This window comes from Nylanderia fulva, unplaced genomic scaffold, assembly GCF_048542155.1.
Source record: "Nylanderia fulva isolate GAGA-0341 unplaced genomic scaffold, ASM4854215v1 Scaffold1, whole genome shotgun sequence".
NCBI lineage: Eukaryota > Metazoa > Arthropoda > Insecta > Hymenoptera > Formicidae > Nylanderia > Nylanderia fulva.
In genome coordinates, this window is record NW_028189192.1 from 7,464,106 (window position 1) to 7,490,902 (window position 26,797).

Here is a 26,797-nt window from a genome sequence, read left to right on the forward strand (position 1 = left end):
ATACGTAATTAACTATAACTAAAATACGAAATTGACTATGAATTTGATAATTATTTTTTATACACAAATTTTTAATTTAACTATGCAAATTTTTTCAACTTAAAAGTAGTTATCATTAAACACCTATCATGTACATAAACAGCAGGTGTGCTCACGAGACGCAATAAAAATTCCCATTTCACCTTTTCGGTGAAAAGTTTAAATCTCGGTTGCACGAATACCGAAATTCGTCACGATAACAGCGGTTCGCCGTAAATTACGTTATTATATAGCGCGCTGTAACACGCCTTTTCGATGCACCGATAGAGAGAGAAAGAGAGAGAGCCAACATGGTTCTTTGTAGCCTGTAAATGGTCAGATTGCAATACTCGGAAATAAAAAGAAGACGGCGATAGGAAAAAAGGAAAAGGCTTAACGTTACACCGTTCGTTACCGGAAACTTGGAATCGAGTCTTAAAACGGGTTCGGCCCGTCTGCCAACATGGAGTGCTTCTCGTTTACGTGTATAATTTGCTCTTCTCTCCCGCCTCTCTTGAGAAAAGATGTCTTCCGCGCAAAGATTATAATTATTAAAGGGCATCTGCAAGAATGTATCTCGACACTGACTTTATGAAAATTGCAAGAAGGAAAATTAGCTTTGTCACTCAAAGTGGAAGTTTGCTTCCAATTCATCGTTGTATGTTTCTATATAAAAATTAATCTCTTTTGATAAAAAAAAAAAAACAATATTATAATACAAATTGCGATTACAAAATGTTATTGAATTGCTTATATAAACTTCGCGAGATTGCTATATTATAAACACGAGAGAGGAAAATGATTTATATCAATATTTGTTTGCATCAATATATATACCTATATATATATATATATATATATATGTTCCTTTTTTTTATTAAAAAAGAAAATTAATGTTTAAAAATGTTTTTCCCCGTACATTTCGGTAAAATCTTCCGTAATCTCCTTCAGATGACGAAGTGATAATCAGAAGACGTTGATGCACCGCGAAGAAATCTTGAGAGAGCCTTTAATTAATCTTTTAAATTAACATCGAACGTTTCTCAGAGACTCGGAAGTAATAACGAATCGATTACGGTGAGTTTCCGAACGTCCGTACGGCAATTTTCAATAATTGCTTTGATCGAATAAACTTTTTCCTCATCCTCCTCTTCTTTCTTCGCCGCCACCGACTCCCTTTTCCTTTCCTCCCTCTCGCACAGGCTTCCACGGCCACTCCGGTTTACTTCCATAATCGTTCTTGAAGATCCTTTAAACAAGCTTCGCAGTGAGCTTATGGCGCAAAGTGTTGAAACTAGATTTCGCCGGCGATACTTCGTTAGGAAAAGACTTTAGAGCAACGATGCCGCCCACAACAATATATACTTTCAGCCACGTAAATGTCCACGTTAAATCAACGTCGGTGCACAGTTAAGTGCAACTTTGGCCGTTTATAATCATTTTACGGCTTCCTTGCAGATTTATTACGCAACTTCTTAAAAGTGAGCTGTACGACTGCATAGCTCGCAAAGCACATCAGCGTTATTGCAATATTGAAGAAGCATCTGGACAATAGCGACTGTCTACGACGTTATATTGTGAAATAGGTTCATATGAATAAAGTGGAGCAAGCGCTTATCAAACCGTAATGCTGCGAAAAAAATACGAGTAAGGTCATACGAGAGAGAAGAGTATTAGCTCGCTTGATTAACTTATCTCGTTTTTTTCTATGAGTATTAATCAACTTAAGATATTTGTATAAATAGAATCGCGCTCTTGATCGTTGATCGATCGTATCGCGAATGAAAACGCAAGAAAAAGAAGAAAATTTAGTTCAAGGTTTTAGTCATGGATGTTAATGAAGACGCTAATTGCTCGTTGCGTTCCGCGTGCTGATCGAATATTGATACGAGTGAAACATGACTGTGCTAAATAAAATGAGAGCATTATTGAAGAATACCGCCTTCGATACTTGTTGACAGATATTTCTAATTCAATATTATTTTCGAACACTTTTTTATAATGCTGAAATATAGGGAATTCAAATGTGTTAATAATTTTTATTAAATTAAACGCGATTGTAGAATTTTCAATATTGAGTGTGAATTATAAAATTATATATTTTAATATAAAACAAATTAATTATATTAATTATAGTTGAGTATTTATATCTCATTAATTTTTGTAGTTTTATGATAAAGATATACATATACATACATACACACACACACACACACACACACACACACACACACACACACACACACACACACATATATATCCAAATATGTAAATTTCTTCGGCAGTTATTGAATTTTACAAATATAATCTTTTGCCTTCTATATATACATTATTGCAACGTGATTGTAAGATAAATCTTTGATAACAACATGATTGTAAAAGGAAATTTCGTTCCACGCTGAACGATAAATGCTGATGAATAAATTATCAAAGTGATTAAAATACAGGAAAGCATCACTAGATAAAGAATTATAAAAAACAGATACGGTCTCTGATGAATGAAAATCGTAAAAATAATAAACAAGTCATTCCGTTGAACTTGAATATTTGATCATTGATTACTTTCGGATTTCCAATTTTTTATTAAATATAGCAAGCCAAAAAAATAAAATTTTGCAATGTTTAAATTTTCTATACGGTACAAGCTCAGAGAAAAAAATTGCCACCGATACGAATGACATAAATTATACTCCCTGCATATATATATATATATATGTATACATAATATCGATCGTGCTTGAAATATAATATATATACCATATTACGGATCGTATTATATACGTCTTATGCAATGAAATATGGTCCTTGGACAGTGCATCCAGCGCGATAACAGGTCGCTCAGAGATTTATGGTGGTCGCGTAATGCGTGATTAAAAAGTGTCTGGTCATGTACCGATTTCGTGTCGCGTCCCGTCACGTCGTCTCATTCGACCGGATAGAGACGGCCGTCTGTCACGCGATCTCAATTGCAACATGCAGGATGCTAGCGCAGTGTTAGGTAATAGGATATACATATATTCGAAACGTATACAGGCACACACAGACACGGAGAAAATGGCAAGAGACATACGTGGACAGATAACGCGCGCGGATAGAACAATACAGGTTATTTTCCAATCTAGGCGATATCGATCTTGCATCAACCGGATTGCAAGCACTGTTAAAATCAGGTATTTATCTGTTTCTTCTTTTTTTTTCGATAAACGTGTTGACAAGCTTTTTTGAGTGGAATTTTTTACTGTTTATTTTAGTGAATAGTAGCCCGTCGTGTAATGCAAAAGAATCAAACATATCAAGATAACACTTATAAATATATAGAAAATTAAATGAAATGAAAATAAAATATAGCTATCGCTTCCAGTTTTCATTGTAGCAAACGAATATCATCAGCAAATCTTGATTATATTTTATTCTTAGAAATATAGAAATATATGACCGAAAAAAATAGTTTTATCGTATTATATCTACTTGGAAATATTCGATAAAATTACAAGGTGACGTTTGCTACGAGAAGCGTTAGGCTTAACAAAGATTAACTTTCTAAAGTATAGATATTGCTATATACATAAAAATCTGATATCACCATATCACAGAAAGAGTTCAATTAAATAGTCAAATAGTCGTGACAATGCTTGTGAAAATCGTATGCTTCTTATACTTATCCATATCCAAAAAAACATTTAAGAAGAAAATATTATTGCATTAATATAATCAATTGAGAATAACATAAATAATTTATAATTTGTTGAAAGGATATTTACGCAAAAATATACCAATTTATTTATCATTTGCAATATAATAGTTAAAGGTTGTTGAAAAATATGTGTAACATATTATATATATATATATATATATATATATATATATATATATCGGAAAACTCGAGGGAAATATTATAGTTAATGAGAGTGGAACAATGACACGTATTTTGCAAATGAATATTATTGTGCGTATTATATAAAAAATCTGCCGGATCGAAACCTAATTATTATTTCGTAAAATGTAGTAATTAAATATTGCAAAATGAAAAGCACATCGTAATTTTGCGATGAAAATTTCTAGAAACTGCATTGTCTTTCGTGCAGGGATATTGATTGTGCTTTGCTCATTTAATATCGTCGATAATCAATGCGGAGATGCTCATAAAATATGTTATCGAAAACTTGATAATAAAGCGCATATATCGGATTTTAATCAATGATGATAATATCATCTCTAGAGATGATCATTAAGCGGGGCAGAATAAAAGCGCGATAAAAAAACATGCATTCCTGGAACACGCAAACTGTGCAGCAATCGTTATTTAAAATTGATGAATTTTTTCAAGCGTTAAATAAAACTATTATTTGTTGAGAAAGCTATTAAAGAACATTTCAAATTAATTGACACACAGAAATTTGTCATTAAATTTTCTTACTCTTTTATCACTCTCTTTTTTGCGGTTCAATAATTTCATAATTCAATTTTAAATATTCGCTTTCGCATTTGTAAAAAATTCGACGAAAATTTAAAGAGGCTTTCAGCGCGTTAAGCCTAATTAGCGGGTCTCGCGCGTAAAAAAAGTGGAAACGGATTGATATACGTACGGAATTATATCACATCGGTGGTAATCGGTCTCATAATGCGGTGGAAACATGTCCCCTTGCGCGATGCAGTAGTTCGTGTCGCGTTGTGAAAAGGGGTAATGTCGATCGCATGGGTGATAAAATGCTGATACGAGCGCGGGTAGTTTCGTTCCTTTTGTGTAACACGCTGAGCAAGCGATCTACGACTCTTTCTCGTAGTTGCTGCCATTTACTTTCAGAGAATTATATGTACGAAGATCGTTCGTGTTCGCAGACGAAACCGTACGACATCAATGATATCGTTGTTGCATCGAATATATCGATCGGATTATAATTCTATCATAATACGTCTTAATTTTCTTATATTTTTACTGATAAACTAAATTTATGTTATATACTCATATTTCGATATAAAAAAAAATCCAGAGAAAATTGCGAAATATCTTCATTATTCATAAAGACTCGATTAAACATAATATTCATCATCCAAACTTTCACTATTCAAATAAAAATATATAATTTAACAATTAATATTTAAATAAATTATTTCTCGACATAGAGAATTATTAATCCTCCAACACTTTTCTCGGAAAAAAAGAAATTTACACACGAACATTCGTATGCATAAACTAAGCATATTACCTGGCTGTTTCTCCCTCGATGCTCCTCAAGATGCAGCAATGTCTCACTGATATGATAGAAACGAGGTATAACGGTACATCTTTCTTCGTGATAAAAACCAAAGAAAACCTTTGTTTTTTTTTTTTTTTTTTCATTAAATTACAAAATGGTCTTGGAGAAAAAGAAAAAGCACTTATCCCGCGACATCCATCAAAAACAGCCTCCACCTCCTGCCCCTCCGGTCCGTGCGAATGGCAGTAAATAACGACAGAAGCCCGCACGCCGAATCTCGATCTTGCCACATGCCAGCCAGCACCGGCTGAGAAAGAATTTATGTGTCCGCGCGCGTCGCTGTTAGCCGTGCGAGACAGTCGACTGCGCGATCGTAAAGAAGGAGAGACCTTAAATCAAAAAGGGGCATCGCTCTTCGCCAATTGGCCGCTCGCAACGCAACAACGGCTGGCGATAAATTCGCTCGAGCACGAGCGAGAAAAAGAAAATCGATCGCGAAATACGCTTCTTTTTTACGCAAGCAAAATTCAGGAAATGCGGAAAATTCGACCTTTGCAACCGTTGGCCTCCACTGGCGCCTGTTATTCTCCAAGAAGCTGGTGTCTGATAATAATTAATTAATTAAATACATATATATATATATATATACAGTATCCTCCATAAGTTTGGAAACACCTTACATTTTACAGTTAAACAATCGTATGGCAGCGCAATCTGTGTAGGTTTTTTTTTTTATCAATAAATCGTAAAATATTTAAATAACATTTTTATTTATGACAGATCGCTGCCATGTGATTGTTTAACTGTAAAATGTTTCCAAACTTGAAAATAAAGCATACTGTATGCAATAAATAACAAATGTCCATTTATAAGACTGCTTTTTGTTATGACGATTAATAATAGATGTAAAAAACTCTGAAGTCACCAGATGATAATTAAAAAATGGTAGTAATTTAATCAACCAACTCTGGCTATTTAATGATCTTTATTTAATATTCACGACGTTTCGGCCATGGGTTTCGGCCCTTATCAAGTGCTAAAACACAACTTTCTATATAGAAACTTAATTTCTGATCTTAGAATGTGACATGATATAATGTGAAACAATTAACTATGATGATAGATCAGAAATTAAGTTTCTATATAGAAAGTTGTGTTTTAGCACTTGATAAGGGCCGAAACCCATGGCCGAAACGTCGTGAATATTAAATAAAGATCATTAAATAGCCAGAGTTGCTTGATTAAATTACTACCATTTTTTACGATTAATAATATTTTAAATAATATACTGATAAAAAACATTCCATTAAGTTTATACTCTTGCATGTTACGAATATCTAATTAAAGAATATTTCTTTAGAGAATTTTTCTCTCAAATTAAGAGGATCCTTTTGACAGATCTGTGCAGATTTTTTGTATAAATAAATCATAAAATAAACATAAAATATTTAAATAACATTTTTATTTCTAACAGATCGCTACCATGCAATTTTTTAACTGTAAAATGTAAGGTGTTTCGAAATTTATGAAGGGTACTGTATATTTAATTAATTAATTTAAAAAATGATACATTAGATTAGTGATAAATTAATTAAAAGAAAATATATGCGTTCAGGATTAAATTTTTATAGGGGCAAATAAAATCTCCAAAGGTTTCGAGCTTCGAGATTTTATTTTAATCTCCCCGGTTGTAGCAAGACACTGTAACAGTATTTATAATAATTAACACACTCGCGCGTCGCCGCCGCGACAACAAAGACTTGCGGTATAATATTCAATCATAATTCAGTCTGAAAATTCGATTATTGCTATTTTATTCAACAACATATCTTTTTCATTTCTTTTTTTTCCTTCCTCGTCATTTGCTCCGTTATTTCTCTCTGCGGGCGCTGTAATGAAATTCTGAGAGGGGGTTTCTGTTTCAGAAGAGACGGCAACGATTGTTTAAATAGATTATCGTAAGAGTATCTCGTTCGTGTATGTTTATGCGTGTGTCTCAGTGTGTCACGCATTTTATCTCTATATATATATATATATATATATATATATATATATATATATATAATGTGTATTTACGTTTCTTTTTTCATGTGTTGCATATATACATACATATATATATGGTTTATTACAAGGCACAGGTAGCTTACACACTTATCTTTTCTTTTCTCACGTTTTACACACACTATGGTAATATCATGCACGCATCCACGTACAGAGAGTATTGCTTTTGCCATTCATTCGACAAAACTACTAAATCGTATTTTTCGCCGATTTCATAGCCAATGTTCGTCGCGTTCGGTATTATTTTTCGCACAATAAACAGGATAATTGGATAATTGGATCATGATAACTCAGATTTGCATAAAAGACATTGCAATTGTACAAACATCGCAATCCATCTACGTAATGTCGAAGTCGCAATTCAATGAAACCGCAAATTCCTAATATTTTCATGAGCCTAGATTTAGTAATATATAATTAAAATAATATTATATATTACTAAATCTAGGCTGATGAAAATATTAGGAATTTGCGGCTTCATTGAATTGCGGCTTCGATATTAGCCTCCACCTCCTAATTTCGTCAAAAATTTTTCTTACTTTTTTATCACTCTCTTTTTGCGGTTCAATAATTTCACAATTCAATTTCACATTTGTAAAAAATTCGACGAAAATTTAAAAAGAGGCTTTCAACGCGTTAAGCCTAATTAGCGGATCTCGCACGTAAAAATAGTGATACGCATGGAAGTTAAACGTAATGAAAATAAAAATAAAAAAGTCGTAAATAAAAATGCCGAATATTTTTTGAAAGAAAGATTCGTAAAAAAAAGAAAGAAACTAATAGAGAAATGAGAACACACTTTTTTCTCACTTTGTAAACTTCATCTCAGCAACGAAAGTCTGTGAATGATTGTCCGTTATGTAATCACGAAATTACAGTAGTCGATTTAGAGTATTCGCGGCATGATTCGCGACACATAATGTGAGATCTTAATGGACTTCGCTGAACCGAGCGTTCGGCACGCGACGTGAACGATCAATTTTACGTTCGATCATCAATTCGTATTGTCGGGACGATGTCGAGCAAGCGATTAAAGCTGGAGAGAAACAGCGGTAACCGAGGTGGCGGAAAATTGTGCGACCGTAAATGGCAGCGACGTGCTAGCTTCGCGCTCATGAAAAGACCGATTCACTGAGTATTCGATAGAAAATTACATATATTTTAATTACTTAAGTTTGCTATATATACAGATCAATCGTGATAATTTTGATTTTTATATATAATTCAAATTCGTAAATTTTCTTTCGTAATATACAAAATACTGAATCGCATTAATAATTTTTTATTCATTTTGGAATTGAATAAAAATTATTATAAAGGCTATACCGACTGTTCAATTGCACTTGTAATTTAAATCTTAATTTAATGCACGAGTGGATATAATTTTGTATTGTTCATTCTGAGCAACAAAAATCTTTAAGCGGTTTCCTTTTACATCTGCTGTATTTGTTAGCAGCCAATAGTTTATTGTATTATTAATGCTGCTTCGACATTTCCATGAGTATATCATATTCGATAAATACTTTCCGATTGCTCATCTGACCTAGATTCAATTCTAGTAGTTCAATAAATTGCTGGTAGAATCGCTTGCGTTGCAGACGACCGATCGTTGCTTTAATTCGACAATTCGCCTAAGCAAATGAGGTTTAGACTATGAGGGAGTATGCAAATCCGAAGTGATCATGTATCCAGTTTCCTCCTATCGCATCACGCCAATGGCGAAACTTCTTGACGAGCTCGTAGCGGATTATTCAGCCCGAAAATTAGGCGATCCGATTTTCCATTTATTTCCTCGTATCATTCTAAAACGATTAAATACAAAAAAAATATAATAATAAAGATCCTCGAAATCATATGTGCATTTAAAAGAAGCAAAAATCAATTATCGATTTTGTGACATATTTATGTGAAAAAGAAATAAATTAACAATTTTTATTTCCAGTAAAAATTATAAAGTAAAACATCGTAAAAAATTGATAAAAATATATATAATCATTTTGATATTATATAAAAAGTATCGAAAAATTATATATAAAAATAATCGAGATATTATTTATAAAAAATAAATATATTATATATTTCTCTTATTTCGACATATTGCACTTTCAAATATTATATCTCTTCTCATCAAATTAAAATTTTTTTGCACTCTGCAACATCGTTAAAAAATTAATACATGTTGCAACTGCGATATTCCGTTATTCCAGCGAGATAAGATCGTCCGCCTTCGATGGCAATTTTGCTCGCCTTATAACAGTCGTTTTTGATTCCATTTCAACTATTCGTGCTGAATAATCCGATTTGATGTCATTCTCAAATTTAGCATATGAGAATAAAATATCAGGTGATGATGGCTCTCGTCGACATTTTTTGCCCCGCGGTTTTTGCGCTCATTACACGCGTGTATCTCGGGCATTTCTTTATCTATCATTGGACGCATTCGATAATATGCGCATAAAGTACTACATCTATATACACATATCGAAATCTTAATACACGCGTATACGTATATCAGTAACCTGTCCTAGCCGCGCCACCCTATATCTCTGAATTTTTAATATCATTAATTCTCTTTTAAATCAACTTTTCACGTTGATTTTAATAACGCGCACATTTCTCTGCCGAACAAAATTTTTCACGAATCAATAATCGTTGATAAAAAAAAATGTATATTAATTCATACTGGTACCACTTTGACTCACAAATATGAAGAGAACTTGAAAATATTAATCTCTCTTATTTTAATTAATTGACGGAGAAAAATTTTTTCTACAAAAATAACATGTAATATATATAATAAAATGTTTTTATCCGCATTGATGAAAAATTCAAATTTTAATAGCTATATATTTTTGTGATTGATATAGAGAAATGTGAAATAGAGAATCAATCACTACGAGAACATTAATTCAACGTTATTCGAAACGCAGGGTGGCGCTATTACACTTCTCGCACGCATTCGCAGCATCGTACATTCGGGCACCATTGCTGAGGGTGCAGCGGAAGTTATTTCTATCGTTGTTCGTATAAGAAGGTTTAGGGGAAGAAAGGGAAGGACGGATCTCTAGCCGCGTCTCGTCGGGGGACGAAACGGCGGGCTGATCCGATAGAACTTGGATTGCTCGTCGAGGGATGATTGTCCCTTGATTGAAAACGTCCTCGAATCGACGAAGGGTGCCGACTATACTGTACCGGGAAAGGAAAGTGACGGTGTACGTCGAGCTTGCGAAAACCTCCGTGGCACGCAATTCCGTATGTTCCGAGAACGCATTTTTTATATTGATCCCCTCCCTCCCTACCCTGGTAAAGTTGTACCACTTTCAGAGGGTGAGCGAATCACATTTGTCAAGTAGAGTAATAATCTATGGGAACTACCCATTTCTATATATTCTATCTTTCCTACTTTTGCATTTACAAAGAAAAATCACAGAAATAATTATATAACTAGTCTTATAAATTAAAATAGCGCCTACAATTGTGATATCCTTTTAATGACATCGTTACTTGCGCTTAACTTGGCTACAAAGACTAAATATCCCTTAATAATTAAAAAGAAAGACAATAATTTTCATATAAAAATTGATTTTTCTCTGCCTTTGCAGAATTAGATTCCAACGTACTTAAGAGCAGACGACATCAAGCTTATACCCTATTATCAATTTTGAAAATAATTGATTGTAATAAATAAAATTGAACGAACTCTTTTTGTATACATCAAAAGTTCATTATATACGTACATGGCCGGAACTATATAGTTAATAAAGAAAGTACTTGAAGTGTGTGGCACGGCACGCGGCAAATGCAAGGATCGAAATCTAGCTGGAAATTAGAAGAAGCTCGCTAGCTCGCGTCGCTTATCGCTGCGGAGAGTTGAATCTGCGGCACAATAACGCTCAAGAACTTTCCGGCATTTAGGTTGTGAAAAACGCGGGCTATCAGCGACTCGCATTTTTCTTTTCCTCCCCTTGTATTCTCTCTCGTAATCGAGACGCATCGCGGCTCTCATGCGCACACGCGGGAGTCGTTACCTCCTACAGATTGGGGGAAGTTTTGTCGTTTCCCCATATGGCACCAGAGGCACTCTAATCTCCGGACGACGATGCTTTTCAAACCATAAGCGACCCGCGTGTGCGTGTATTTCTGCGTGGATAGGATCGATCAGGGTTGCAGGGATGATTTTTCAGAGTTAATTATTTTTCACTGTCTTTAACGAGATAATCGAGCAAATATCACCTGAAATACAATCTTTCGTCCATATGCAATATATATTTTTAGAGATATTTAATAATTATATTTATACTTCACAACTAATATTTATTTGCAACTGATACAAATTTATATACAATAATGTTGTATTTTTTATACTTTAAAGATCGTAAATCTGAAATGCAAAATTAAAAGATGGTATGCAATAATAATTTAATCGAGTGTTGTAAAAACTTGAAGAAATTAATCTTATAATTTTTTTTCAAGTTCTCTCCAAAAATATATTTCGAACATGAATATATTTATAATTGGAACTGTCAAAATGGAATTTTTTTGATTAATATATAAATTTGCTATTGCAATAATCCTGAGGGATTTGATAAGGTCGGGTTGACAGGAGACGTGAATCGTCGCCGCGTGCGGACCGGATATCACTGATAATCTCGTCTTTTCACGAGCCGGATGCGAGCTTGATTCGAGAAGAGAAAACTCGGACAGTATTTCGCGAAGGGAAATAAGCGCGGATTGTTTTCGAGCGGTTGTGAACGGACGGGCCGGGATTTTATCGGAGTATCGATTCCCTAGAGACGCGGGAAGTCAACGGATCTATTTCCGGAAGCTATGAAATAAAGCGTCGTGCGCGATATCGAAGAGAGTTCGAGTTATAACCGTAAATATATTTATGACGATATAAATCGCGAGCCCGTGAGCGTGTCCGCTGTTTTCATTCCTTTTTTCGGAAAAAGTGGAAACGCGGCCTCGTTTTATCTCCCTGTTTCATCTTCGAATTGAGAAACGGTAATAAGAGTGACAACGGTATTATTATTAAAAAAAAAAAAACGCGCGAATAAATTGTAATAACAATATCTGACTTGTACATACATCCACAATGGATACAAAAATAATACGAATAATGCGATATTCGATTGTACTATAGTTAGAATGTTAAAAAATATTCTGATGTATGAAAAGAGGAAAACCAATAGAATTAGCAAAGCTATACTTCACATCATTTCGCAATTAAATTATGCAAATTAATCATTTCCAGCTGATATTTCATTCATTCAAAATTAGATTAGTTATTTCGGAAGCCTCATCAGTCTATAATTTTCAGAAATATGGATGGTCAATGGAATTTATAAATAGAATGCATGATATCTCCTCCTCTCTACCTCTTTTTCTCTCTTTCTCTTTTAAGAAAAACATGATACGCGAGAGCTAAAATGAAAGAAGAAAAGTTCGGAAAAACTTTTAGTTCAAATATTGCAAAGAAAGATAACTAAAAGCTAACTTGAAGTTTAACAAGAAATCAGAGAAAATTAAAAAAATTATGAAAGAAGGTAAACAGCCTATAAAGACGCCAATTATAAAAAAGGTAAGATTAAAGAAATTTCTACATTAAATCTGACTAAAATGTGTACGGTATAAAACACTTGACGTTGTGAATTAATATTATTATGTAAATATCAACGCGTTAAATTTATATGCTTCAGAAATAGCACGCGCAATCAAATTTAATCGAATTTAATCGAATTTAATTTTCTATTCTTGGATTCGTGCCGTTGTGAAAATAAATTCAATTTATTAAAGGCAAAATTGATATTCCAACTGTTCGTTTGTCACGAGGCCAACTTCATCGCGACACGGTTGTCGGCGAGAACGCATCCGAAAATCTCAAAGAATAACAGTTTGGCGCCAAGCAGCGAGATCTCAAGAATGAGAACGTAATCCACAGAGTGGTGCGAGGAGTAATATAGTGCGCGCGGAGTACTCGTACCGACACGGAAGTAATCCGATAATCCCATTAGACGAGCTTCCATAAAATCGTTAATCGTCTCGGTACGCCGCGCCGCCGGCCCGTACGGCTAAACGTGATGCTCTAATCCCTGTTCGGTATTCACATCGGTTTCGAAGCCACATCCGCACTGCGGTGAAATCAACTGTAAGCAGCGCGTTCGCGAAAAGCGCGTCTTGTCATTTTCGCGATTGTGTACCGATAAGTTGGAACGCGGCGCATCAGCTGTTAAGAGTAACATTTCATTTCGCTGAGCGAAGCTTGGAAAAAGGATTCCAAAATTTTCATCACTTCATTTAATTTAAATGAGGCAATTTTTTCCTCGACCTCGATAATTTATCGAATATCCATTTGTTTCTCTAATTTAACATAATTTCCGATATGATAGAACAAAAATCAACCAATTATCGAATACAAATAGAATAAACGCGAATTTCTTCGTATAATCGATTTGAGCGATTTCCTATCGACGAGATTGTCTAATCTATCGAAAACAATAACGAGGAGACTGTTTCTGTTTCTCATTAGCGGCTCTATTAACGGAATGCTCTCGCGCACGATATTAGGACGCAATGTAAATTGGCAGGATTAAATGCATCGGACGATTGCATCAATCTCATTAAACGGTGTGCATAATGTTTGGTAAGAGAGGGAGGAAGAGAACGAGAAAGAAACAGAGATAGAGGGAGAGAGATGAACGACGCGAGCGGTTGGTTAGTAACGATGTTTGGAAATGCTCTGATAATTATCGAATCCCTCGACGTTTGCATCAGGCAAATCGAAAATAATAGAATATTCGAGCGTTCGCTCGAGTGCCGGTTACGATCTCGCGTGACTTTCGTACTCGATCGTTTTCATTGTCGAAAATTTTATTCGTTATTGCGCAACGTGTTGTAAAATATTCATAAGTTTCCCTTCACGTGTGTGTAAATCAAATTTTTTCCTAACTCAATATGACGCAAATATATATGCATTTATTAAAATTTTAAAATTTATCTCTTTGTGAGAGTGTCTGAAATTAAAACGGCGGCATTATAAATTTCTTCAAAAAAATAATAAAGTGCAGTTTATGGACGAATCGTTCCAAAACGATGCAAGTCTTTGGATGTAAATTGCAAGAGAATGGAAAAGTTAGAAAGCGAAATAATGCGCGCATAGCAATGTTTAAATAACAAATTTTTATTCTTTGATATTGCAAGCCTGTTCCGCTTTTTGTTCGCGTTAGCTTCGGTTAATCTGATTATTGCATGCATTCTGTAGCTTTGCGTATAGTGGAAATCATGAAAGCGAATAGAAATATATGGAAAAATAAAAATATAACCACTGAAAAATATTTGTACACTCGGTTATACTCGGTTGCAATATGCATATATATATATATATATATATATATATATATATATATGTGTGTGTGTGTATAAGTGGGATTAATTAAACAACAAATCGCGAGATTTGGAATCTCTGATTTTAGATTTATGTGTGACTATTCATATTCTAACAATGCTCGTGAAAGGAAAATAAACATTTATTGTTTTAACCAAAATATATCGAATAATAAACAATCGGTATCCATTTTATTCCGGTTGATGGCATAAATTGTGCATAAATCTAATTGAGCGCTTCGATATCCGCGCAACAACAAACCCATTAAAATTCTAAAAAAGTTTCCAATTAATACTTTTTTTTGTCATTCTCGAAACAAGCGGAATACGATGAATCTTTGTGCGGTTTTTCGATTATGAAATATTAGATACAGCAGCCTAATTCATTGTCTTTTTTTTTTTTTTTCAAACACACACTGAGAAAATATACATATGTTAAAGTTCAAAAAATTTCGACGTTAATTTCAACATTAATCTTTCTTAAGTTTTACAGAAAAAATGAATTAGACTATTACTGTATCGAATTTAATTTTCACCGAATAGTCGCACCCTCCTCCGATACGAGATCTCGTATTATCACTCGCGTCTCCATCGTCAGATCGACGATGGAATCGACTTCGTCGGGATTGTACACGCGTGATTCTTGACCGCGGGGCATCTGGATCAGATCTGATTGCTGTTCACAATGAGCTTATTATCCCCTAAGAAGCTAGAGAAATCTTAACGGCTAGACCCGATCTTAACTACTTCATATTCGCTATATATAATATGTATATGTGTGTACGCTGCGCTCATAGGTACAGTATGGCTCCTAATGTGATAATCGCTAAGTGTTCTAAGTAGCCTAAGTCCTACCTGTCGGTGAAAAATGAGAAACGCGCGTCGCGTCGTTTAATATAATCTTCGCTTACCTGTTAACGAAAGTCTCGATCGATCCTTCTCTTCTGAGAACCCTGAAAACGGAGATAGCGTTGCCCGATGAGAAGCGCGTTGTCCGAGAGAGGATTCTTGAGCGAAGCTTCAATTAACATGCGAGACAATTAATATCGATCCTACATGACGATTCGCTGGAAAGCAAAGGCCGGAGAAATAACGCGAATAATCGCGATAGCGTTACGAGCAATTTCAAACCAGAGAGATCGAAACGGAAAAAAGGGGAGAAATAATTAGAAGTGGGGTATAAACGATTGACACGACGATGGAATCTTTCTCTTCGCTGGATTTGTTCGGTTTCGCCTTCTCAAGAATCGATCTCGTCGACGTCGCTGGTTGATTAAATCAAATCCGACGGAAGTAGTTGTAAGTGGCGTAGAAACTACGTACAACGTGATTGAAAAAGTGCTAAAATAGCGATTGGCTTTTTCCTATGGTTCGCTCTTTTTTTTTTTCACACCCCCTCTCCTCTTCCCTTTCGCTCTCGTTCACACGCTCCTCTTTTTCTTTCCTCTCTTTCGTACATGTACATACACACACACATTTATTTCTCACTCACGCGTTCTCTCTCTAGTGTCCCTAACTTCCTCTTTGTTTGTCTTTCTTCCTACATCTCTTGTCACTCGCTCTCGATTACGGCTTAATTATTACAAAGATGGTTGTACAATAATATAATATAGACTCTGTATTAGTTACAATAATATCGTAGCGTTTTACACGTCACGTCCGGCCCTCAATCTGTCGTCATTAATCGCGAAAATCCGGAACTAATTAACCGAGTTCCTTCATCGAATTAACGTGTGTTCGCGCTTCTCTTATATAAGCACAACATTCCTCCTCCTCGTTATCACCATTTTCTCGAGCGTGCTGCTGCCGCGTATATGTGTCTGCGTGTGTATATCTTTGTATATATGTTCGTGTATTTTTATTGCTTATTGCTTAACATTAATGTGCACGTCAAACGGATGTCGCCGAAGAAATGTCGCCCGCGCACAATCAAAAGCCGATGCTTTCAACGGGCAAAGAAACTTTTCGCGTCGAAAATCACTGCGCATTCAACGTTAAAGATATCGCGCGCGATTTTTATTCTCGGCGAATAAAATTCAGAAATCAATAGGCGATCCTCTCGGCGACCCCTCTCGACGCATTAATAACGAAAAATGTGGCGAGCCGTGAGTCCACCTCCCCGAGGAAGAGTGACCATAGGTGACATCCGAAAACGGAGTTTCATCTCTCGCGTTTAATATTCTCTCTCGACCTCTCCATAGATGTATAAAATTACCCACTCACGATCGCGATTCGATGAAATAACACATTTTGTTCCTTATCGGTTAAAGAACTTTCCGTGCCGACATATTTTATTTAAGGGTCGCTATCCCCACTATCGCTTATTCCCATTTATCACTTCTAATTAACTGCTCTCGCTCTCGGTTGACTCGTCCTTGCCGAGGGACCGGCGACTCACCGACCATCATATTCCCTTCATCTTTCCTCGCGTTATTTCGCGAGGACATGCGAAAGTTCACTCGATCCATCGTAGAACGACAGCGTGACGCTCGCCGCGATTATTACATGTAATTTATCGATATAATTATTACGCGTATCGTCAATTAATCGGTATTTATTGAGAGGGTACATGCCCGAGAATGAGCAAAGAAATGAGCATTCGCCCGGCGAAGAAAATATTTACCGAGTAGATGCTCCTTCGCCTTTTTGCACTTGTCGAGGCTATATATAGTTTTTTCATATATATATATATATATATATATATATATATATATATATATACAGGGTGTCCCAAAAAGATCGGAACACTGAACTCTCTGTAAAACGTATATTTTTCGAGATTTTTCAGTGTTCCGATTTTTTTGGGCCACTCTGTATATATATATATATATATATATATATATATATAATAATCCTTGCTTTTATCTCCGTTTTAAAAAGTAATTCGATCGTTTGTTATGTTTCACCGGCAAGAAACGACAGGACAGGATCGCATCCTACAAAGTCCTTCGTTCTCGATCGAGATCCGCGTCGATCCGTCACGATACCGATCTCGTGATATGGTCTAACCATAAAAATTGCTTAATAATTTCGTTAATTTCTTCGCCCAATCTTAGTGCCTACGCGCTACATCCAGTAAAAAAATCTACTTGTCGAGGAAAACTCGCCCTCGAGCTTTTCCTTCTTCGCGCACTAAAAGAGCCCGCTGGAAATTCAACTAATTTTCACTGATTTCGTGGGATCTCTTCCCGTCGACTCTTCGCGAGATGATATCCATCGTATCCTTCCTTTTTCCGTTTCACTGCTTTTATCCGTTTCGTTTTCCGTCGACGACGCGAGAATGTCACTTCGAACGCGAGTTTCTCCCGACAGCTAGAAACTAACAGGAGCCACAAACACGATTGTCTAAATCGGTCAATGGCTATTCTTACTTCCCGCATCTTTCTCGTTTGCGGTTTAAAATCGCACTGTCTTTTTTTTAATTTTTTTCTTTTTTCATAGATTGACCCAGGCATTCGTTCGATCGCGTCGCGTCGCGTCATGGCCGATCACTATGTCGCGAATATCTCTTACAACTATCACCGAGCGTTCGATATCGCTGTCGAATCCGATTTTTAACTGATTTGAATTAATTGTCGCGCTTTCGATTAGAATCACCTGAATATCACGGCAGTCACCGTCAGCAGAACGATCGTCAGGTACGTCGATCGGCCGATCCTTCCACCATTCGTTTCCATGCATTGACCTGCAATGATAGGAGGTGACGAATTTTTATCACCACGGGGTACGTAATTTCGTCTACGTGCAGGAAAAAAGCGATATGTCTAGGCTTGATCAAGCAGCAATCATTTTATATAGTCAACGGGTAATATTCTTCTCTTTTTCTCGAAAATATATGTATATATTAATAAACACACTTTGGAAAAATAATAAATAAAAATTTCCTCTGGCTAAAATTTCATTAATTATTTTTTTTTCGAAACCATCATAATTATATAAATATTACAATACACGGTTTAAATTTTTTTTAGGAAAGACTCCATATTTATGAAATAAAACTAGAAATCAAAACCGCGATAAAATGAACACGGTAATTAATATACACGGATAATATATCTATCATATTTAACCGTTATTTCACGCATATATATGAGATAGCCCTAGGTCTAGCGACGCATAATTCAGCGTTTATCAACGCGCTGTCGCAGTCTGTTTGTCACAGAGAGCTACGCAAATGTCGCGCTAGATTATATACGCGGCTGTCACGCACCCTCTCGCGACGAGATTTCGTGCGACGCAACGGATGACAATCGCTGACTCTGCGATTTCGATTGGATGGCGCAGCCTCCATGTCACGGGCAAGTTATTGGAGTACGTTGAACGTTTTGCGGAAAGACGGAAAATTCGTACAAAGCTCAATCTTAGGAGAACACGTCGTCTTGTCCCATATATTTATGAAATATTGATTTTTGTTACGATATTTATTATTTACATATTCAGAAGCTTGTCTTGAACGCACTGTCTTATTTCTTTCTTCTTGGCAATCCGTAAATAAAATTTATGAAGTGAATATTTATGAAATAAATTTTGAATAGAATTCAAGAAAATTTTACGGAACAAAACGTAGAAAAAAATGATTATATAGACAACGATATTATAAAATTCATCGAGAAAAATTATTCCCCAAATGCTACTATTAAAGTTGTATTGCGGTAACGTGTACATAATTTTTAAGAAAAATGCTAAATAAGATTTTTAAAATAAAATTTGCACATTATTTTGATATAGCAATCGAATTTCATGTTATTCAAAGTATTGACGAGAAATGAGAAATCTTCGAATTACGGCAAATTACTACTAATGTAACAGATTTGACGTATTGCGCGCGTATATTGTATCCGTTCTTGATTTCCGCATATTAACACTAATCCGAGATGAAATGGCGCAAGGACGGGAAGCGAGAGGGTTGACGAAGGTTGCCACTTACCGGTGCTGGTAGCGTTGAAGGCCAACATCGGCGTGGGCGGCGGGATGCCCCTCTGACACGCTATGGGACTGGCAGTCAAACTGACAACTCCGCCGCTCTCTTTGTACATGAAGCACAGTCTACGGCTGTTTCTGTAGGGCTGCGCTCTATTGTTGCTCTCGCTGTTCGACCACGCTGTTCTGCGCGCCAACGGAGTGGCGATCACGAACTGCGTGCCCTCGGCGTCGAACCATCTACCGTGGCAAGAGTAAGCTGGAAGGCAAAGCGAGAGAGAGGCTGGCTAGAGAGATCTTGGCGAAACGCGTGGAACGGGAAGGAAGAGTGGGCTTGGTTTGAGAAAGTTTCGGGATAATAACGGCCCGGGCGTCTCGACGGCCGTTACCCTTCGAGTGCCATTATTCCCCCGAAATAAACTTCGAGGCGATGTCGAGGGTCGAGAGAATATCAACGAGAAACCTCTAGTCTATATGAAGGAGGAGGGAACCGGACGTGCCTCGCGGTTCTTTTAAATGTTTCGTTCTTTACGTTAACGAAAAAAGAGGCGAATTCTCTAACACTATTTCGGTATATAAGGTCCGCGTCGCTTAATATCGTCGTTTTCACGCCGGAGACTCGAATTTTGTCATGTCCTTGTTCACAGCTAATATTTTTGTAAGCGCGATAAATGTTGTGTCGTGTCTTTAGCGAGCTACACTGCTAACATTTACTTAATTAATATTAGCTACGCAAATTCTCGCAGAGGGAGCTTTTTATGACTCTATATATATATATATATATATATATATATATATATATTTGATGAACGGTTCTTATCTCTTTTTGTGTACTCAAGACAAGAGAGAAAGAGGCGCACGAGTGTTAATCTTTTCTTATTCTAATATGAAAAAACCGGCAGAAGCGAGAGACACGTCGCTTATCTATGCGAGTAACTCTTGTGCTCATCAATCATATTCTTTATAGAGAGACATTCAATCGATATTAAATATAAAATTAAATGAAATTGTGAGTAAAAGATAGCTGTGTAAAATTTTTTTAAGGATTATTGGAGCATTTTTCAATATATAAACTCTTTTAAATTTATCAAGCAATTTTATAAATTTTGACTCTACGATCTTTCTGCTCGAGATCTGAAATTAATTATTTTTATAAAAAAAAGGAATAAGAGTGACAGTTTATATGTGATTAAACAAACATCTCTTGGAAAATAAACAATATAGAGGTACGAAAAGATAGTAAAACTTGATTTTTTTACGAGATTTATGCCAGAGTAAAAAATCGGCTTTGATCAACGGTTTCTGTAACATTAAAAAGACGCTCTTTAGCTACGTCGAATTCTCTACGCTCAAGATGCCTTGAAAAAATAATCCTACCTCACTCAAGGGGGCCAGTGTTACGGCAACAAGGCTCTCGGTATGACGCGATAAAGAGGAAGAAAAGGCAGATAATTACCGGTGATAGCGTCGTCGACGCAGTCACTTTGAAACTCCATCCTGTCCGCCGTGGAGCAGCCCACGGTTAAGGTCGTCACCTCGGAGCTGCACCTCGACTCATCCTCGTTCCTCTTCTCTCTCCTTTCCGGAACGTTATCGTCCCTCTCACGTTCTTCGAGTTCCCTCTTCATCCTCAGAATATCCTTGTAGGTCATGTAACCTTTGTCCGACGCGGATCTCTTTCGCGGTGGACTTTCGGCTTCCAGATAATCCCCGAAATAATCGTCCTGCACCTGAAGCGAACTGGAGCTCCAGGCGTCTTCCGCGATCCAGAACCGTCCGAGAATATCCGCGTCGTTCGGCCGGAAGTCTTCTATCGGATCTCTTCTCGATCTGCTCATCCTATTTTTCGAGTCCGTCTCGTCCTTGACCTCTACACCTTCGCTACCACCGACCTTTGCGTCTTCAGTCTCGTGCGAGGTCTGTTGAGCGGCGCGAGATCTTCTTGTTTTGGAACGCGAGTGCGAGACACGCTCCCGGAAGGTATCCTCCAACTCGGAGGATCTCCTCGACAAGGTGGCGGCGACTTCTTCTAGGCTGTAGTCTTTGTGACCTCGATTGCCGCGATTCGAGCGCGCTCGCCGACCCATTCTCTCGTGGACTAAGTACTCGTTGTTGGCCCGTCTCTTCTCCACCTCGTAATCCAGCTTGCGGCCCCGACGGTCCTCGTTTCTCTCTTGAGCGTGTCGCACTTTTTCGCCGTCGTGACGGATGGGCAGGGACTCTTGCTGGTGCTGGCTTCTGCGACTCTCGCGCGTATTCCGTAGATTCCTATTCACGTCTGTCACCGTGAACTTGCCCAAGTATGGACAAGTGCGCGGCTCCGGAGAACTCGCTGTAACAAGAAAAACAATGTCGAACGTTACGATTCCGTCTTCGAGGAGACATGAACCAAAATAAAGTATAAAATTCCACGAAATTATTACAAGCTCGCATAATATAATATGCTTATATATATATATTGCAAAATCCACACGATCAGCTGATGCTCCGAATATTAATAAAATTACTTTCTAATTTCTAGTATCTTGTACAATATTTAATTGTATCGACTGCGATTTTTAAAAAATAATTACAAGCAAATTTTAAAATTTAAAAAATTTTTAAGTATTTGAATGTGTAGCGTAAATAAGTATTATAATAATATGTATGATATTGTGTGTCCTGAAAATGATATACACATATTGTGGTTAAAGAATACAAATATATATAATAAATTTGCAGTATTATATTAATGATATAAAGTATCACAATTTCTTCATGAAACATTAATATAACACTCTCATATAATCGCGATGTACGATTGTATTTTATATTTACAATAAAGCAATTTAATTTAACACGTGAGATACGTAAATAGTAAAAAATAGTGACACAATAAATGCATAAAAATGTATAAACATTTATCACAGATGTGAAACGATACTTTTTATCACTCAAACACAGACCGGTGAAAAATTTGTTGTACGAATGATACAAACTACAAATCCGCGTATATGATATATATTACACGCGTGGTGACGGTATTATTTTATTAAAAGTTATCTATACGCATAAATACTAATAGACGCAAATGGCATCGTGGATAAAAAGAGTCGCTGTAAATTAATGATCTTATCTACGAAAGTAAAGTACCGATATGCCCGTAATTTCTACGGCCTAAGAAGAAACTTTGAAGTTGAGTCTTAAACGGAATTTTAAATGCCGTAACTTTAGAAGTTGAGACAAGAAGCTCGGCGAAGGTTATCGATCCCTGCTAATGATACTTTCTTGTTAGTGAGAAAGTACGGTATATTTAACCTGAGAGAAAAAAAAGTTCCGAAAAGAGCCACGGATGTCCGATTCTATATTCACATAATCATATTATATCGTATTTTAAAATAGTTGAAAATATTATATGCATGTAAGAGTTTGAAATTTTTTATAGAACTTGTGCTAGACATTTTTCCGAAACAGTTAAATTAAAATAGTTATACAGTTTGTTACATATACGACTAGAGAGAGTTCTCAAAAAGAGAGTAATTATTCTTCTCTCTCTCAAATCTTTTACAAAATTTTATATTAGATTTTTAAACTTTATTATAAACTTTATATGCTATTAGAGAGAGTTATAATTATTTCTTCTTAAAATTTATATATCCAATTTACCAATATTCCTCTATTTTCCATCTTTCCACTTTTCTCTTTACATACATACTATAATATATGTGACACAGTAAATATCGTGCCAATCACTCGCAAACAAGAGAAACGCATTGTGGTCTTAATGGAAGCTCGTTAGATCGTAGAAAAGGAGAATAAAGAGGCCAAGAGTCTCTGGGAGTCCCGAGAAAGCAACGGAAGACGGCGAATGGCTATAACGAGAGAGAACGTAAATCGACCATAGGCAGGCACAATGCGAACTCTAATGAGACTAAATCTGACGACGCACCCTCGACTCAAGGGTGCCACCCTCCCTTAGCCCGCTGAGCTGTGCATTATCGTTTTATCTCGATACCGAGTCTTCGAAACTCGTAGACTAACGATCACGAGAGTTTCGTTCGCCTTCTTTTACATTTTACGTATACAACACGGATAAATTGAAAGCACGCGGATACACGATGTTTACGGAAAAAGAGGGGAGAAGAAAGGCATATCGATTATCCCGTAGAGAAAATACGAAGGGCTTAATTGCTATTTCGGAAGAGTTAAAAAAGCTCGGGCAAAGGGATTCGGAAAAATTTACATTTACTTGCTCCTAATTAGAAAGTAAGATTTGGTTAAAAAAGTAACAGGATCTCACTTTCTAATTAAGTTCTCAGGAAGATTCGATTTAACAACATTACTATTCTATTTTTATTTATTCGTTAATTTATTATATTGGAAAACATGAAAATATTTAGAAAGGATTGCAGGGAAATTCACGTGTGAACGGAGAATTCAGATTAATTGTTTATTAGAGATTGATTTAATTCTCTTGTGTGTTTTTGACAAAGGGATAAACTGTGTATTTTTACGCTGTTGTTTCATTTTGCATTCGTAAATTTTATAAGTCAAATCTCGACGGTAGTTTGCGACGATATCGCCAAAATCTCGTTATTTTTACGGTTAATTAGACACGATTTTATCGCAACGCAAAAGCGATGTTCGGTCTCGGCAAAGGAGACTTGATTTTTCCGACTCGTTAAGCGATTCCCGGTACGAAGGACCTGCCTAAAAGGACGGTACGCTAAGGGCGAGTGGCTCTCGGAAAGTGGAAACAGGGAGTCGGTCCCTTTGGTCCATCTCGATTCCTTTTTACTCGATCGAACGAACGAGTCGCGAATTTATGCCGATCGTTATTGTTGCTTTCGTACGTCAGAATATCATGAATATCATGAATTTTCCGATAATGAAGAATTTACAGTTTATACAGACTTTTAACTCGCGAGCGCTCTTAACTTTGACAGATTATCATAATATTAATAATAATAATAATAATATAAATAATAATAATGATTAAAAATGTTGTTCCGATATATTGCAACTCATAAAGATAAGTACTGTAATGAATACATTATTCGATAGCTCTTCATCATTATATACGATAGCTCTTTATTTTATGAATTATTTTATATTTTGCGTAAAATTGATCCGCTTTTACGACGTGTTTTTGAAATAATAGCTTGTCGCAAATTAGGGATACATAAAGGGATGCATCATCCCTTATCTCAATGCGCTAATCTGTTCTGAAAAGCACGCAACAATCAAGTTTCACAGAGGTTGTCTTTAGGGATTAGCCATGGACTAAACTTTGCGTGTTTATAAAAACATGACAGTTTTTAAAAGTTCTTACAGTCTTGTTGTATTAAAAAGAAAAAAGAGATAGAGGTTCACTTCAGTTCTTCATATATATTGTACCATAAGGTATAGAAATCGTAAAAAGTGTGCATGCGGTAGATTAATATATTTTTAACATTGTTAATGAAAGAGATACGAATAAATTTTTGCACGTTCTCATTAAATTAAAAAAAAAAAAAAAAAAAAAAGAAATTAATCGACAACAGATGTAATTGTATTTTTTTGCGCGTCTCACATATCACTCTGTTCGTCGTCACAAACGATATACGATATTTATATCCCGCGGCGGAAATACTTATTGGCAACAAATCGCGCTCTCGATTAATCGATAACAACCGCGAGCGTTAAATTACCCGGCGCAGCTTTCCAACTCTCGCTAACTTGAAGTGAACTAGCTATCCGATCCGCTTTCGGAATGAAGAAAATCACGGAATTAATCACGACAATTACCCGTACTGTCTCGGCAAAGGAGGGAGATCAGGTTCACGACCTCACTCGCATTTCCTTAACAGGCCTTGCTAAATTTACGTGATATCGCAACTCGAGCAAACTAATAGAAATTAAATCAACGTAACTTCAAACATCGCAAACACTTGCGTACCATTTCGATCTTTTAAATCGTACAAATTTATATTTCTAAAGATGTTAACGATTCAGTTGGCGAATTGCTTGTTAATTAAAAAAATTAAAAAATTGTGTATTGTTTTTTTTCATTTGTAATTTAATTAAAATCTGAAATAATTTCCATTTTTAGAATATTTATTTAAAATATTTTATAGATTTGTTTCATGATTCATATATATAACTTGCAAAAATATTTGGAAAATTGAAAATTAACCCGATTTATTTAGCGTCCAGCATTTAGCGGAATATTCGATTAAGATTAAAGATCGTAAGGAGTGTGAAAAGCTCAAAATGAATTACAATAGAGCGACTTTTTTATTAGCTGAAGGGAAGACCATGTAATAAGAGGTTGGTTGCGAATTTGTCATAACATTAACTTCCCGTCCCGAGCCTGATGTCTTATTATAGAACGGTACTTTTAATCGAAATCCCCGTAGGCGAACCGATGCCGATTAGTCACCGTGGCATTATCCTGTCACATCGAGCGAGTCCGCGTCATTCCCTGGCGAAGCGTGCTTCTTGACACGGCAGTTCCAAGTTTTTAATTAATCGGTCGAGTGCTGTGCCTCCCTCGATTTTGTGCTCTCTGCACCCCTCATCTTTGCGTAGACCCTTTTCAGGAAACGAAACGCCCTAACGATCGATCTCTAGGCCGAGGGAAACGGATCGGAAATTTCGCCCCGTTATCGCGTGCTTCGTTTGCCTCGTCATATCTCCAAGTTCGTGAGTTTTATTCGTTTTGCATCATCATGCGACAACGAGAATGACGTAACCGAGCGGGTTTTTGTAATCGCGTGATCGTATAAATAGATTTAACACTTTACTTTTAATAATAATAATATATGAATTTTAAATCGGCCAATAGAGCCCAAGCGCGAAAAATTAATTCTTCGGAACTGTATCTCTCGGTTTGAGATTACTAAGTTCCATATATAAATTAATCTCGAACTTACATATGGAGAAAAATATATTATTATTATTATTATTAATATTGAGAGCCGACATATATTTCTTATCTGACTCTACTTTTAATTACAGACGTTATTGCCTATTTTTTAAACAGCAACACAAATTGCGAAACACGAAATTATTTCGAGTTTTCGTTGCTTCTTTCATTTAAACTTTCCGTCTTTTCTTCCGACCGCAAATGCAATTTTGCACCGTATCGAGATGACTGAAGCTTTCATTTCTTATCCAAGAACGAATGTCACTTCGTTTGCTAAACAAAGTGGCATATTTCATTATACTTCGGAAGGGGTTGAATCGTCAAACCGCTG

General features: G+C 36.1%; 1 protein-coding gene and 1 long non-coding RNA gene across 4 annotated transcripts in view; one reads left to right on the plus strand and one right to left on the minus strand.

Moving 5' to 3' along the window:
• The window catches only part of LOC114931064 (uncharacterized), a 169,565-nt gene that overhangs the window by 11,839 nt on the left and 130,929 nt on the right, over positions 1 to 26,797 (plus strand). The gene's annotated exons all lie outside the window — the stretch shown is intronic.
• Positions 6,870 to 26,797, minus strand: part of LOC114931062 (uncharacterized) — a 252,494-nt gene continuing 232,566 nt past the window's right edge. For 2 of the 3 annotated variants that reach the window (XM_029302982.2, XM_085481011.1), the window contains 4 exons: positions 21,037 to 21,912; positions 19,588 to 19,839; positions 18,258 to 18,345; positions 6,870 to 9,079 (listed from right to left, as the gene is read on the minus strand). In XM_029302982.2, the coding sequence (XP_029158815.1) occupies positions 9,025 to 9,079; positions 18,258 to 18,345; positions 19,588 to 19,839; positions 21,037 to 21,912 (1,271 nt within the window). In that variant the 3' untranslated portion in view covers positions 6,870 to 9,024. The remainder of the gene's footprint in view (positions 9,080 to 18,257; positions 18,346 to 19,587; positions 19,840 to 21,036; positions 21,913 to 26,797) is intronic. The other variant, XM_085481017.1, reaches the window with a different exon arrangement.